Consider the following 15217-nt stretch of genomic DNA (forward strand, 5'->3'; position numbering starts at 1 on the left):
AATACAGGAACCCTCTCCTTCAATATCCCGCTTCCCTCAGCGATGGACCCATGCGACTCTAGATCGAAAACATCCCGAAACCCCTTGCGAGGCTCCCTATTAAAGAGACCAAGACGTCTGAGCCTCCTCTCTGTCATGGAGAGATTTGCTCCGGAGCACTGGGTGCCGCCCATAGTAGGGTTGTGTTCTGTCTGCAGACTTAACCCACTATAAGGGGATGCAGAAGTCGAAGTCGTTGTGGCCATAGGCAGCAGACCTGAGGATATAAAGGTCTTAGCTGCCAGATTCCTAGATGCTCGGCTTCTGCGCGAGCGCCTGTAAGAACGCACCATGTACAGAATAACAGCTACCATTGCGAGAAATCCCAGCAGCATGCAAGCCCAATAAAGGACTTGGTAAAACACTGTCCTGTGTACTTGGCATCGATCTCTTATAAGTCTCAGGTTCTTTCGAGGGTAGCATGCAGTGCAAGCATCCTTTTCTGCTATAGACATGCTCTTTGAGGTACAAACCTTCTCCAAGTCGTATCCTCGACAAATTCTGTCTTGACAGTTCAACCTCAAATTGTGGAATGTCTGTCGAATAGACCTTTTCCGGGCTACCCTCCTATGTAGGGATTGTTCGAAGTAGTGTTGGTCGTAAAGATCTGTATAATCCAGTCTCGAAGAACTGTCAGCCGAGTTTCAAGATCTCCGACATAGACTTGAGCTGTAGTGTCTGGTCTAGCGGCCGGGTATGGCTCACTAGCTCGGGTCCGACTCGCATGTATCAGTTGCAGACCATCTTGCCTTGATAGAGACTTGTGTGAGTTATCTTCCTGTACCAACCCAGATGATGAATGGTACCTTAACTGTACGGGGTTGTCCGAGCTCATGGTTATGGGCTTTTCCAAGCTGTTTACACATCCTTGCGAGTTTTTTAATCTCACTTGAATGACAGGCAGCACGAGTGTCCCACAGAGAGGTGAGTTAACTTCAAGCTTTGGATATGCTATGCCACTCAAGTTCACCAAAAGGACTGGTGCCGATTCCAACGCCAACGTACAGTTGAGAGATATTGCACAACTCAACCCGCCCCAGTGGTATACGTTGGTAGATGTGGTATTAGTCAATGTGATAGGAATACACTCGATGCAGAGCGGCGCATCCCCTCGACTGTCTATGTTGAAGCAAGGAGCTGACCTAGGCCTATTGGAAGCCAGATCCAATAATGCATATAGGAATGCAACGAAGCGTCGTTGGCAATACATGACAAAAATGCAATTCCAATGAGTAACAGTACTTTTAAAATAGAGCGGGTACTTCTGTAGATCTTTGTTTGAGACCTAACGAGTGAGGTCATGATAGGGAACAGAGGAAGCCGTAGTTTCGGTTTACTACGAGGAATCAGGAAACTACGCTTCAGAGTAGCCCCCATAATCTACATGGAGAAAGTGTCCCCGGACCTTCAGATATGACACCAGGTACTAATTTGGATTGCCCTGATCTTAAAGTCACGAACCCCGATTTATATATATGTTCTAGAAAGCACATCCATAAAGTACCTATGTATGCGCCAGTCACCAAGATGGTATGCAAAAGGTGCCTATCAGCCTAAGAGCTCCTTGTGAAGCTGCGTACAACTTCAGGAAAGGAGCGAATGGGGGAAACTGTCTCCAGTTGATAAAACTGAACAGTGAACAGTGACTATTCAGCCCTGAGTGAAGCGAATAAGGATGAGTTAGGCTGTGCCAAATCTCCACCGCTAAAGTGATACAAGGAAGTGCGATGCTCCTCATTGATCGTCCTACTTTCTCTCCGAAATCTCGAAATTTCTCCACTGATCTTCCCTGAGGAATAGAATCCTCAAGTGAGATGAATCCGAGAGGTCTCTAACACAACCACCCAATTCGGGCAATATAGGATCACGTGCTCTCGTGACGAAGCGACGCGGTCCATCGCGCTTGAAAGATCATCAGACTGCTCGATCGAATAGCTTCATTCATTCGCCTTTAACTCCTCCCTTTCAGGATCCACTCGACTACACCCTGGTATTCATCTTCATATCTTGATTACATACAAACCACCAAGCAGATCGGGTGTTACTCACCTGTTGTGTCATCACTGATGCCCCGCACTTATGGTAAAAGAGCAAAGCAGACGCGACTTTCTTTTGCTCCGATAGCCCTGTCGCAAGATTCCGCCGAGGATCCCGGCGAGAAGAGTGACCGCAACGCTACTCTGCGTTATGGCCATCCATCAATGCCCACTGTCCGCAGTACTCGGCCTTTACCAAGCGGGCCATCAAGCGGAAGCATGTCGTCTGTTCCGTTCGTGAAGAAGTCCTCGGCAGACCAGCAAGACTCCATATCGAAAGCAGAAACTTCCGAAAGCATCGCCCCTACGGAAAAAAAGAAGAAGAAGAAGGATAAGAAGGAGAAAAAGAAGAAAAAGGACAAGAAGGGAAAGGAAGCGCAAGAGAAGAAGGAAAAGGAAAAGAGCGAGGGTAAGTAAAATGAGTTTTAAACTGCGGTGGTATCTTACCCTAACTCCATAGAGAATCCGCAGATGAACTACGACAGCCTTCTACTTCCGAAACCAAGGTGCCTCTCCACCAAGAGAGCGAAAACGATGATGAAGAAGCCCCTACCAGTGCTCGAAAAGTAAGGGATGCGCGAACTTGGAAACGGAAGAGATCTCAGACACCATCCGACGCCGCGCATTCCCCATCTCGAAATCCTTCACCTTCTGCGAGGTCCGACAATAGTGACGCTGACGATATAATCTCTCGGCCTCGACGGAAATTACGACGAGGCCCGGCACAGCAGCCTACTGTTATGCTGGATGATGACGATTCTGATGAAGGACCTATTTCAACCCCTGCAAGAAAACGAAGGAGGGTCATCGATGCTCAGCCACCACAGACACCGGAACAAAACTTGGATCAAGACGAGCTAGATCTCAGGGAGGACCTCCAAGATCTTCAAGACTCAGGTAGGTCTACACATCTTTGATTCGGCATCTTTTTTTTCTTAACCATTGACCGTTTTGCTAGTGGTGAAAGAAACACGAACCAGAGGAAGGCTGGCTAATTCTGCGCGAGCCCAAAGACAACAACATCTAGAAGCGTTACGCCGTCGGAGAGCCGGTGAAAAGGAAACCGATGACGAGAGCCTAGGGACTGCGCAAAGCGCATCAGAAAGCGAGGATGAAAGTGAGGGCGAAAGCACTATTCCACAGCCTCGTTTCCGTCAAGAAAAAGAGGATAGTGATGTCGAATCCTCTGTGGCAAGCGATGAAGATCTTGATCGTTATGAAGATGATTTCGTTCTAGAAGATGGGACTCTCGGTGCACCAAGCAGTCTCCCAGATATGCCTTTCGAATTCTCCCGTCATGCATACAAGCAATTAAAAGATTACTTCCAAGACGCGGTGGAATGGATGGTATTCAACCAGCTTAATCCAGCCTTTGAGCGCTCTAGCCCAGTCTACCAAGTCGCATTTTCAAAATTAGAAGATGAGGTCAAAGGTCGAACTGGGTCGCAGTTAATTTCCTCGGTATGGAATGCCAACTTCCGCAGCGCCCTCATGGCAAGGCCTCGTATGGAAGTTACCGGATACCCAACGCTGGAGAACCACCCTTGCGATGCCTGCAATCGATCCGGTCATCCGGCCTCCTCCGACATGAAACTATATGGAAAAGCATACTCATTGGAGACGTTTGAGCCTCTGTCGGACGAGAACAGTGACGCCGAAGAAGATGAACAAGAACGGGATCGAGATGGACATGTTCTCCCCGATGAGAACACTCGATTCTTGCTAGGAAGGTACGTCTGATACCTTTCACTCTCTATTTCCCCCTCAAGCATCGCTCACACATAAACTCCCAGACATTGCAAAAACAGAGCTACCATGGCCCACACTCTTATCCACTGGCGCTTTCACCTTAATGAATGGGTAGTAGACCATCTTGAACGAATGGGCTACATGTCCGATAAGGAAGTTTTCCGGCGGAACCGCTGGAACCAGAAGAAAAAGGCGAAAAGGGCCGCCGAAGCTGTCGGATTGATGGTTTACGAGGGCGAGATAAAGAAGCTCTGGCGAGATTTCCATATCAACCTCAGAACGGCTCGAGAATCAGTGGTATGTTCATTCTATCAGACTCTCACCTTCGTCCTCTCCATAAAATTTAGGCTGATATCTATATAGGCGCTTGGATAGTACCTCATCCAAATCTCTTTATTATTCTTCGCATTCATCCTGTCGATATCTTTACTTGAGATAATATCTACTATGGGCCTTGAGAGGCTGGCTTTTGTTATTATCTTTTTTACCCCTCAAACTTATGCTATGTACATACACCTGGATTCATGGTTCACTCATGTCATCCTTTATCTCTCTGCTTCTTGTTTACTACCCCGATGGAATTTGGTACGCTCGGTTGATACCCCAGGTCTGGCATGGCCTTCCGTACGAATTTTCATTCGAACGTCTTTACCTTGATTCTGCCTCTTATTTTGCCTTTAGCTATTTTCTCGCTTGATGCAGCCTTCAGCCTTCATGACTTCACGCACTTCTTGGATGATAATCCAGTACTATTTACGATCATGCCTCTATAATCATTCACGTTCCATTATCTAGGCATACGTTGACCAAAATAAGTAACAAACGACATCAGCGAAACGAAAAGAAAAGGAATCAGTATGAGTTATACAAATACATGCATTGCCCGCTCCAGGACTTCCAGAAACAGAGGCATGAGGGGAGAAGAAAAAAAGGTACATAGAAGGATCGAAGACTCCGAAATGACAGATGGATGAAAGCCATTCACATAACCATTAAGTCCATTCTTTTAATTGCCGCGCCGGTCCAACCCCATAAATTATATTTTGGAAATCGCAGGCGATTGTTCAATCAGATGCTTTGTATACCCTTTTCAGAACGCATGCGGATTGTGTGGTCATGCATTGCCGTTTTTAACAATTTTACTGTTTTCAAATCCATTTAACGCGTGGTTCGATTCGTGTATATCGGGAATACCAGACAGGGTCATTGTTGTCACACTGATCTGCCCCAGGCAGACTGATGGCGCACAGCAGGCTTTAAAGCAACAGGCGGTTCGAGCATAGACTATAGGTTAAGACTGTTAATGGCTGACCATTGACACCTGTTGCGGTCTTTGCCTTCGCTAGCGATGTCCATTTACAGAGTAGGTTGAGCCTGCTTCTGCTCCTCGGGAATCGCTCCGGGGGTAAGCATCTGCAGAAATGACTTGATCAGCATTCATGTACGGTTTAAGCCGTCAAAAACATAACGTCAAGAAACAAGAATAATGACGGCAATTTCAATTATGATTATGTCGATCTGTTGGGGTGATCGTCAAAGGGTAAAAGAGTTTTCACCGCGTCTCGGCTTTCGGGCGCAACCAGAAGATAAAGCGAATAATGGCGGTGATGGCGATAACAAGGCATTGGAAATGCATAGCAGCAAAAATTTTTAGATATGACCTACCTCGTTGGCACCCTTGATCATGCCCTGCTCACGCTCCATCTGCACGTACTGCTCCTCCTCCGCATAGGCGAGCGCGAATGGGATACCGACAAGGAAAGCACTAGTGCTGATAACCCAGAGTGCGCGACCGCTGAACATGAGACTGGACTTTGTGAATGAGGTGATGGAGGAAACTGTGCTGGTAACCTGGCGGCGGGCAGAGGGAGGGATGATATCTTTCAGGGCGGACAGACGCTCGTAGAAGGTCTCGCCATCGAGCTCGATATCGGAGTCCTCGGAGATCTCAGACTCTGAATTCGTTATACATGTTAGAGCATCGGTTAAACATTGTGGTCTTCAGGCTGAAATCAGGATTGCTACGCGGTGTGTTTGAGCCAGCAGTTTGGTCGGCGTAGTGAGTGCGGCCGGCAACACAGGCTGGGAGCAAGCTTGTACCATCTCGCACACACACAGAAGGTAGCCTCGACACCGCTGAATCCGAGGGAATGCACTAGAGTACTAACCGGTATCAGTGTAGTCGTCATCCTCGTCATCCGAGGCAAGAAGGACGTTGTTCTTGGTGGCCTGGGGCTTCTCCTGGGCGTAGTGCTCATCCTCGACTTCTTGGAGCTGAACCATCTTGACTATAGGTTATTAATTGAATGGGAGATTATAAAATATATGAATGGACGAGGCAAATTGACGGTGTTGCGGTGTTGGATGGAATTGAAATTGAGAGGTGACGGAAACTGATGGGTAAATGGAGAGGATTGCGGATTCGACATCGTTCCGTACCAACTTTTTTCCCGAGCCAAATGGAGCTAAAAGCGGCAATGGCCTTCGGCCCCAATAGGTACGATACTGCAGCGCATAGAAGGATCTCTACCTTAACTACCTGGTCAGACAATGAAAAATATATATGTGATATAGGAAAAACAGCACTCAAGAATACATGTTTTGATGTCATTCGTTTTAATTACATAGAGGGAAGAAAAATGTCGGGCGTCACGCCCTTCTCTTAACTATACTATACAATAAGCAGCAGCTTCTATCTATTCCGTAGACCATTCCTTCTCTAGATTTCACTTCATTCATCTTCTTCCCAGCTTCCATCTGGCGATCCTTTCTTGGATCTCCTCCCATGGGAAAGAACGAAGTTATATCCCTCCAGTTCGCCTTCCTGCAGAACCACAGTTGGCCTACCGGTGCCTTGTCCCTTGTTCTGGACGTTACCGCTGAAAACCTGTCGGGCAACCCGGCGCAGATCCTCCACGGTCAGTGCATCGATATGATCGCACATCTCTTTCACACCAACCTTCCGACCATGCACCTGAACCTGGCGTCCGAGATCCTCCAATTCGACCATTCGTGACTCCAGGTTCATGAGAAGAGAGGAGCGGAGCTGGTTCTTTGCACGGTTGACTTCCTGGGCCTGCAAGGCAGAGTAACCGTTGTCAAGAGTCAGTGCCTGCAGTTCGCGGCACATGACCTCGAGCATCTCGGGCGTCCGTGTCGGACTGCATGAGGCAGAGATCCCGAAAATTCCGCTGTCGGTGTAACTATGATTGAAAGCGATACAGCTCTCAACCCATCCGTGCTGGTTCAGCACGTTTGTGTAAAGGCGTGAGTACATACCCTTGCCAGGACCGCCTGCGGAGAATGATCCACCACCACCAAGCAGTGTCTGGAGAGTCGCGAGAGCATAGATGTCAGGGTTGGAGATGGGAAGAGCCTCAAAGGCGAGATGGATATGGCTCAAGCGAGGAAGCATGGGGTTCGCCGGAGGAGGGATTGGAGGAAGAGAAAGGAAACCGCCAGTATAATGAGAAGGGCGTGTCAAGTTGAATGTTGACGGTTCCACCAAGGAAGGATCCAATGGTGACATGGAGCTGTTCTGCGACCCGGAAAGATTCTTGAGGAATGGAAGTTTTGAGAGAAGACTGGACTCGGACTTTGGGGATGCAGGAGTGGTCGATGTGGTGGACGACGGCGTGAACTGGGGAATTGTGGGCACTTGCCCTTCTTCGACAGCCGACTTGGAGTTCGACAAAGTAGTTTCAATGCCGGTTCCCGATAGAACAGGACCCTTGTTAGACTTTTGCCCCTGCATGTCACCGAAGTACTGCTCCGTGAGCTTGACAGCTACATCATGCGGCACACCGGCGAAGGCAACGACCATCCTGCCAGGGTTGAAGAAGACTTCGCGATATTTATCCACAACCGCCTTGTTGATCTCTCCTAGTCTTTCCTCCGGGCATAACAGTGGGTTTCCCAACGTGTTGTCCTTGTAGGCGGCCATATGTACCAGCTCCGGCAGAATAAGCTCCGGCTTAGCCCAGATCTCGCCAATCTCATACTCAGCTGTACCCAGCTGCTGGAGCACCTCCTCTTCTGTGATGAGCGGATCACGAATTGTCTCAGCCAAAAGGCCCAGAGTCGTTGGGACAGCCGAGTTGAAACTGGCAGACTGGTACATCAGCGACTCTCGCGAAGAGGCGCACTGAATGTTGCCTCCAAGACCCTCAAGAACTTCAAGCATCTCGTCGCTAGACCGTTTCTTGGTCGACTTGAATGCTAGTCGATCCATAATATGGCTAACTCCTCGTAGGCTCTCATCCTCGTATCGGGAACCAGCGTCGACGTAAACTCCAACACCAGAGAAGGGTCCTGGCAAAGATTCAGTAGCGACACGAATTCCATTCGGCAAGGTGGTGATCTGGTCGAGCTCAGCAGGATCCTATAGCATTGCGCAAAGACATGAGTTAGAAGATCAGACCAAACGAACACCCAACATTTCGGCATTACCTTGGAACCGGCCTCATTGACAGTAGCGAAGCTCCTTGAAACAGAACGAGAGGCGCGAGAGAGTGGCTTCGCGGACTCAACTGCCCGCAATACTGAGCGACGCATATTGTCAGTCTTGAATTCAATAAGTTCGGAGGAGATTGACTTCAGGTGCTCCTTGTGTTGTTGGGGAGAGCTGTTTTCCAGAGACCACCGCAAGGATTTGGATGAAAGCCGAGATCCCATGGCTTATCTAATCCAGTCTGTTTTCATCCTTAATCAAAACCAACCAAAATGACGTCGACTGGAAATTGTTCCTTCCCTTTCATTTCTAATACTGTTCTGAGTCGACTTGGTCTAGATCTTCAAATTAGGTGTGGCAGCAGCATAGATGGCCTCTTTTTTTCCCCCACCTCTGTGTGCTCGGCTACGTCCTTTATGGAATCGTCATTTATACTGTACGACGAAGTCTGAAACAAAGAATTGCTTTTAAGCCACGCCCACATCTATCACGTAACCTCTAGTTCTACCGAATAAACCATTTATGGCCGTGCAACTAATTTTAGATCTATCTTAGCTGAACCTGTTACGAATTCGCCGTAGCCCATGTTCTATACCAGTCAAGGCAAGAGGCATTCGCAACACTGGCGCCGATCTTGATATTCAGGCCGCACAAAATCTGTTTCACAGCATTCTCGACTTTCTTGCCATTGGACGTGACTGGAATCTCTGGACAAGCGTCCACTATACCCGGGACGTGCCGAGGGCTGAGCTCCTTGCGGATAGTGGCTTGAATACGTCCCGCGAGTTCCTGCGGCATGGTCTTTTCCTGCGATGCTAGCTTCACGAAAAGGACGACAGTCTCATCTGCATCAATTCCGTCTCGCCTCCGTCCAATGCACAAGGAATCCTCCACTTCCTCTGCAAAGTGCTTGAGCAGAATATTGTAGATTTCTGCGCTTCCAAACCTAACTCCGGCCGGTTTCAGGACGCCATCACTCCGACCTAGCATGACTACCCCTCCAGTCCGAGGGTCCAAGCGCACGAAGTCTCCATGATGCCAGACTGATGGTCCGAAAACATCAAAATAACTCTTGCGGTATTTCTCTGCACCAACAGTCCCAGGTGGCCAGAACATGACCGGCTGTGCAGGGAAAGGCTTTGTACAGACGAGATCGCCTGGTTCGCCAGAAGCACTAATGTCGTTGCCCGCATAGTCGTATACAGAAACGGCCATGCCTAGGCTGCGACATTGAATCTCACCCTTGTGAACCGGCAAGATAGGGCAGCAGGAACAAAACAAGGACAGAATATCAGTTCCACCAGTGATTGAACCCAGCATAATATCAGGGTGAATAGATGAGTAGACGTATTCGAATGTGGAGGGCGCCAGCGGAGAGCCAGTGCTAAATATCGCTCTCAGGGTTTGCAGTGTTACCGGCCGGTGGAGGTGCTTTCGCGGATTCAGGGAAGCCTGCTCCAAGATAGACAGGTACTTTGCCGAAGTTCCGAAGTGGGTTATCTTCAATTCATCAATTAGACGTGGCATGGCCATCTCTCCATTCCCGCCTTCAGAGTCAAACGGCCGAAAGGGGGAACCATCGTACAGAACAATGGTGGCACCACTAGCAAGCCCGGAGACCAACCAATGCCACATCATCCAAGTGACAGTAGTAAAGTAGAACAAGCGGTCTCCAGGGCGAATATCGCAATGGAGCATGTGTTCCTTCTTATGCTGCAGCAAGGTTCCAAGCGATCCATGAACAATAGGCTTAGGTGCCCCTGTCGTACCGGAAGAGTATAATATATACACCGGGTGACCAGGCTCTAAGCTTGCAAATTCGAGGGGAGCCGAAGGGTTGCTGGCGGCAGAGAGGAAAGACTCGTACGTAGATACCTTTCCCTGAATAGGTGACAGCTCCTCAAGATTGATCCGGTGTGACTTGATTGTCTCGAATACAACAAGCAGCTCCAGGTTTGGCAGTCCTGGAACAATTTGGCGGATTTTAGCCTCTGCCCCATGCACTTTGCCATTATATAATGAAGCATTGTCGGCGAATAGAATCTTCGGTTCTATCTGTTTCAGGCGCTCTAGCACTGCGTGCACACCCGTGTCTGGGGAGACGCCAGTCCAGAATGCTCCTATGGAAGTTGTCGCCAGCATAGCAACAACGGTATTGGTATGATTGCCTAGAAACCCTGCCACACGATCCCCGGACTGTAGGCCCGCTCCTTTTAGTGAGTTGACACATTGCCGGACGCGTTCACGCAGCTCTTTCCATGAAACATACTCTCGTTCCGACTCCGTAGCAGCGATTATCGCCACCTCATTCTCACCGAGCACGCTAGCTGGGTAGAGAAGATTCTCAGCGAAGTTCAGTCTACTACCTTCGAAGAAGTTGGGTCTAGGGAAGAGATCTTGATCAGAGTCGAGGGCCTGTACTACTTGTCAGAAGGAGAAGAGGCATTGCCGCTGGGTAACTAAAGGAGCCATGACAAGACAGCTGTAAATACTTACACGGTCATATGGTTTATGAGACTTGATCGTTGTGTAGTGCCATATCCGCTCCCAGAACAGTGCAGGCTCCGAGACACTCCAACGCCAAAGGTCATCGTAGCTCTTCAAAGACAGACCGTGCTCTGCGTTTATCTTCATCATAAAGTCATATATCTGCGTGTCCTGCGGAGACCTATGCCGCCATAGTTCTTTCGAACCGGAAGAAACCCCGTTTGAGGACATGATGGAAGCGATTATGGTCGGTATGTTCCTAGTGAGTTATACCCCCTTCGATTAAATTTTGTCTAATCGTGGAGAAGAAATCAGTTATCGTTTGCCAACAGGCGCTATTAGTACTGTACCTCGGTGTTGAGAAATGGTTCGATTTGAAATTTGGACCGTCCAGCTTCGGCACGGAGTACGATTGAGTTGATCATTAACTTCCAGACCTAGTTGCTAAATAGTAATTGGTAGTAAGGGCAAATCTATATGGAATGTCTAGGCGCCCAAGGGTCTAATCGGGGATCGTGGGGGCGGGAGATTCCGGAGAAGCGACAGACAAGAAAAATCCCCCCCGCCTTACCCTAGATAGAAGGCGACCGACTCAATTCAAATGCTTATTACTATTACTAGATCAAAATAGATCCCTAGTTTGGCATTTCCTCGTTACGATTTTCTTCAGCACAACGAAAGCTCAGACCTTGTGCATTGTGGCAAAACGACACAGCATTCTGTTAGTCAATGTTATTTCAAGTATGTATGCGTATCAAGATATGTATGGCACATGGTTTGCCGGCAATGTCGCATATGTACTGGTACTGGGTGTATGGATGTATGGATGTATATACTCGAGGTAATCAAAAGATAACCACTGCCTCAGAGACGGGGTATGAGGGTCAAGACACTGTTTGTATGTTCTTTGATGTGAGAAACCTGCCTCGGTCGTATTCGCCTTGCGTTGCCCCTTTCTGGGGAGTTTTGATTACATACGGAGTACTACAAAGTAGTAACTAGCTTAACTAACTAGTTTTAGATGAGAATTGAGGGAATAAAAAAAAAAAAAAGGAAAGCGAACGGTGCTTCAGGGGCCGGTATCTTACCGTATCATAACTCCATATTCTCGGGTGAACCAGCTTGTAAAACGATGCAGGGGCAATGGGACCATACCGTACGATACTATGGGTCCCTGCTGGATACCATTTGGTCTGGACGATCCACTCTTGAAAAAGTCCTTTTATTTTTCCTCCCAACGCTGGGATCCATCGGGGGAAGGGATTAATTATAGTTGATGGTCTTTTCAGCTAATTCATATTACTGACTCTCTCTTTCTTCTTCTCTTTACTGTCTCATCGCGATAAGCGTCAATTAATCTGGGCCAGGACAAGAGTGACTTTGCGATTGGGCTCCGTGCCCTTCCAGTTCCCACGTGCAAAAGGTCTGTGCCTTACGTTACCACCTGAAATTACAGGACCATCAATCACTCCGGCTTGTTCGGAGTTGCCTTTGCATCTCACCCTCATTTTCTCTCCTGTCTTTGTATACCGCCCTCGAGTCTTGGTCTTCTTTCCATTCCTCCCTCGCATCTGTTGACTATTTGCACAAGTGTTTCGCACACTTGGTCTGGATTGTGGCTGACTGCTTTCCTGTGGATACTTCAGACCGTCGTTGCTGTCCTAGTACTTTCTGAGACATTGGCAAGTGAACGAGGACCGGTCAACAAGCACAACGCTCGCGTCAGGAGTCTCGTTACCTCTTTCCTCAAGTAGCTTCTATTTTCACTCTCCCTTCCAGGACCGCGGTAGAAGTTTCTCTCCACACCATATCGGTGTTCCTGCGAAATTTGTTGTTTCCGACTGGCGGTTTCCTTGCAATGCCTCGTCGATCCGTCAACTCTTCCGCCAACGACCCCTCCAACGCGCAGTCCACCTCATCCAACTCTGGAAAGGGCGGTATCGCCTTCAAGGCGCCCACAATCAAACCTAGTCTTCTGAGCCAATTATTCTCAACCTCTCCTAAGTCCAAATCCGACTCTCAGTCTGCGAACGCGACCGCCAGGGGAGCTAGTGGGAACGCTCATCCTACTTCGATCAGCTCGGCTTCACTGTCCTTACCGACTATTTCTCTCTCTACTGCTACCGCGGGCAACCCCAATATGGACGAACCGCCGACTACGCTCTTTCAGCCCCCCTCGCCTGAAGAGGCTCGTCGCCAGGCCAAGGCAAACGCGCAATTTGGCACCATCGGCCATCCCAGCCACCGGTATTCCAGTCAACATCCTGGTGGTGTCTTTCCCGAGCCGATAATGGATGAGCCTCCCTATTATTACCTTCTTACCACCTACATTAGTTACCTAATCCTAATTGCATTTGGACATGTCCGTGACTTCTTCGGCAAACGCTTCCGTGAAGAGAATTACAGACACTTGAAACCCCGGAATGGATATGGTGCCCTCAACAGCGACTTCGACAATTTTTACGTCCGTCGTCTCAAGCTGCGCATTAATGATTGTTTTGAGCGCCCTGTGACGGGTGTACCCGGAAGATACATTACGCTGATCGACCGTGCAACTGATGATCACAACAAGCACTTCTACTTCACCGGAACCACCACCGATACGCTCAACCTGAGCTCGTACAATTACCTTGGTTTTGCGCAGTCTGAAGGCCCATGTGCAGACCTCGCCGAGGAGTCAATTAGGAAATATGGCATCACCGCTCCTAGCACCCGAGCGGAGGTTGGCACACAAGATCTTCACATGGAAGTTGAAGATCTTGTCGCCAAGTTCGTGGGCAAGGAAGCGTCAATGGTCTTCTCTATGGGATTCGGCACTAATGCAAACATTTTTCCTGCTCTGGTCGGCAAAGGTGACCTAATCATTTCCGATGAGCTGAATCACGCGTCAATCCGCTTCGGTGCACGTCTTTCTGGGGCATCTATTGGTATGTTCAAGCACAACGATATGAAGGACCTGGAGAATAGGCTTCGGGAGGCTATCAGTCAGGGTCAGCCCCGTACTCATCGCCCCTGGAAGAAGATCTTGGTCGTTGTGGAAGGTCTTTATTCTATGGAAGGGTCGATGTGCAACCTCCCAGGCTTGATATCTTTGAAACGGCGATACAAGTTCCATCTTTTTGTTGATGAGGCTCACTCAATTGGTGCCATTGGACCAAGAGGCCGAGGTGTTTGTGACTACTTCGGCATCGATACAAACGAAGTGGATATCCTCATGGGAACCCTCACAAAGTCTTTCGGTGCTAACGGAGGGTATATTGCTGCCGATAAGAACATGATCGATCAGCTTCGTGCAGCGAATTCTGGAGTTATCTACGGAGAATCGCCAGCCCCGGCAATCTTGTCTCAAATCTCGTCTGCTCTTCGTATCATCAACGGCGAAATCATTCCTGGTCAAGGTGAAGAGCGACTGCAGCGTTTGGCTTTCAACTCCCGATACCTTCGTCTGGGCCTGAAACGTCTTGGCTTTATAGTGTACGGCCACGACGATTCACCAATTATTCCAGTGCTGCTGTTCAACCCTGCTAAGATGCCAGCCTTCTCCCATGAAATGCTCAAGCGAAAGATTTCTGTTGTCGTTGTTGGTTATCCTGCTACACCCTTGGTCTCCTCCCGTGCTCGTTTCTGTGTTTCTGCTGCGCATACTAAAGAAGACCTCGACCGGGTATTGACCGCCTGTGACGAGATTGGCAATGTCCTGCAGCTCAAATTCTCGACTGGTGTTGCCGGCGGAGCCGTCACATCGAATGAAGACGTGACTCCTCCTCCAGAGATGGAGAAGGAATGGCACCGGAAGCGAGATCCCGTTACTCCTCCGCGGTGGCGTATCGAGGACGTTATCAGGCGCGGTGTCCAGGACGCCAAAGGTCCGTTGTATTAGTTCGTCATGATTGCGTTCGGTATCGTTACATATACGTTTAAAGGGTTGGCCTACAGATTCGGTTGATGCTGGTCATGCCGCGTCACAGGCTGATCGAACCATTACTATTCTACGCTTGCTGTGTATCATTACACACCCGCTCTTGGGTTGTCTCTGCATTCTTATCACGTTTCCCCCCTCCTCCACATACATGACGTGGAATGGCCACAGGCCTCAGAAACAAAACCACAAATTTCTGACCAAGGTATCGGTACGCCGTTTGAAACATTGACTACCGGACAACAAACTTGCACGAGTGCACCTGTTCACACCACTCCGTGTCCGTATCACAGAGGGGTTGACTAGACCTTGTACCTTTGGTGGCTTTTTTGCCACTTTTTCTTTTCTTCTGGCCCCTTCCTTTCACTGTCTCCTTATCGACATCCGCTGGTTCATTCCCCCCACCAAGTGCTGGAGGATGGGACAAGACCAAGCTTGTTATTGTTGAAAAGCACGGGGCCACACACTTGTACCCTAATGAGTTTGATGAGCGGTGGGGGCGCAACGGATCGCTTCGTTGGCATATATGAACGTTTA

The 15217-nt window shown here is 48.9% G+C and overlaps 4 protein-coding genes across 4 annotated transcripts; 2 read left to right on the plus strand and 2 right to left on the minus strand.

Annotated features, from left to right (window-relative positions):
- Positions 1 to 2105: 2105 nt before the first annotated feature.
- Positions 2106 to 4187, plus strand: ABOM_007256 (uncharacterized protein; the record flags this gene model as incomplete). The annotated part of the gene is made up of 4 exons (XM_022534385.1): positions 2106 to 2484; positions 2547 to 2972; positions 3034 to 3805; positions 3869 to 4187. 4 exons carry the CDS (start codon positions 2106 to 2108, stop codon positions 4185 to 4187), a joined length of 1896 nt encoding a protein of 631 aa, XP_022388046.1.
- A 993-nt stretch (positions 4188 to 5180) lies between these two features.
- Positions 5181 to 6107, minus strand: ABOM_007257 (mitochondrial import receptor subunit TOM22; the record flags this gene model as incomplete). The annotated part of the gene is made up of 3 exons (XM_022534386.1): positions 5181 to 5237; positions 5490 to 5779; positions 5993 to 6107. 3 exons carry the CDS (start codon positions 6105 to 6107, stop codon positions 5181 to 5183), a joined length of 462 nt encoding a protein of 153 aa, XP_022388045.1.
- Positions 6108 to 6555: 448 nt separating this feature from the next.
- ABOM_007258 (Acetoacetyl-CoA synthase) lies at positions 6556 to 10908 on the minus strand (the record flags this gene model as incomplete). Its single annotated transcript, XM_022534387.1, has 4 exons — positions 6556 to 8205; positions 8274 to 8448; positions 8870 to 10689; positions 10771 to 10908. The coding sequence occupies 4 exons, from the start codon at positions 10906 to 10908 to the stop codon at positions 6556 to 6558; spliced, it is 3783 nt and encodes a 1260-aa protein (XP_022388044.1).
- A 1711-nt stretch (positions 10909 to 12619) lies between these two features.
- On the plus strand, positions 12620 to 14641 carry lcb2 (putative serine palmitoyltransferase 2; the record flags this gene model as incomplete). The annotated part of the gene is made up of 1 exon (XM_022534388.1): positions 12620 to 14641. One exon carries the CDS (start codon positions 12620 to 12622, stop codon positions 14639 to 14641), a length of 2022 nt encoding a protein of 673 aa, XP_022388043.1.
- Between the last annotated feature and the right edge of the window lie 576 nt (positions 14642 to 15217).

The sequence above is a fragment of the Aspergillus bombycis genome, assembly GCF_001792695.1.
Source record: "Aspergillus bombycis strain NRRL26010 chromosome Unknown contig00057, whole genome shotgun sequence".
Classification (NCBI taxonomy): Eukaryota; Fungi; Ascomycota; class Eurotiomycetes; order Eurotiales; family Aspergillaceae; genus Aspergillus; species Aspergillus bombycis.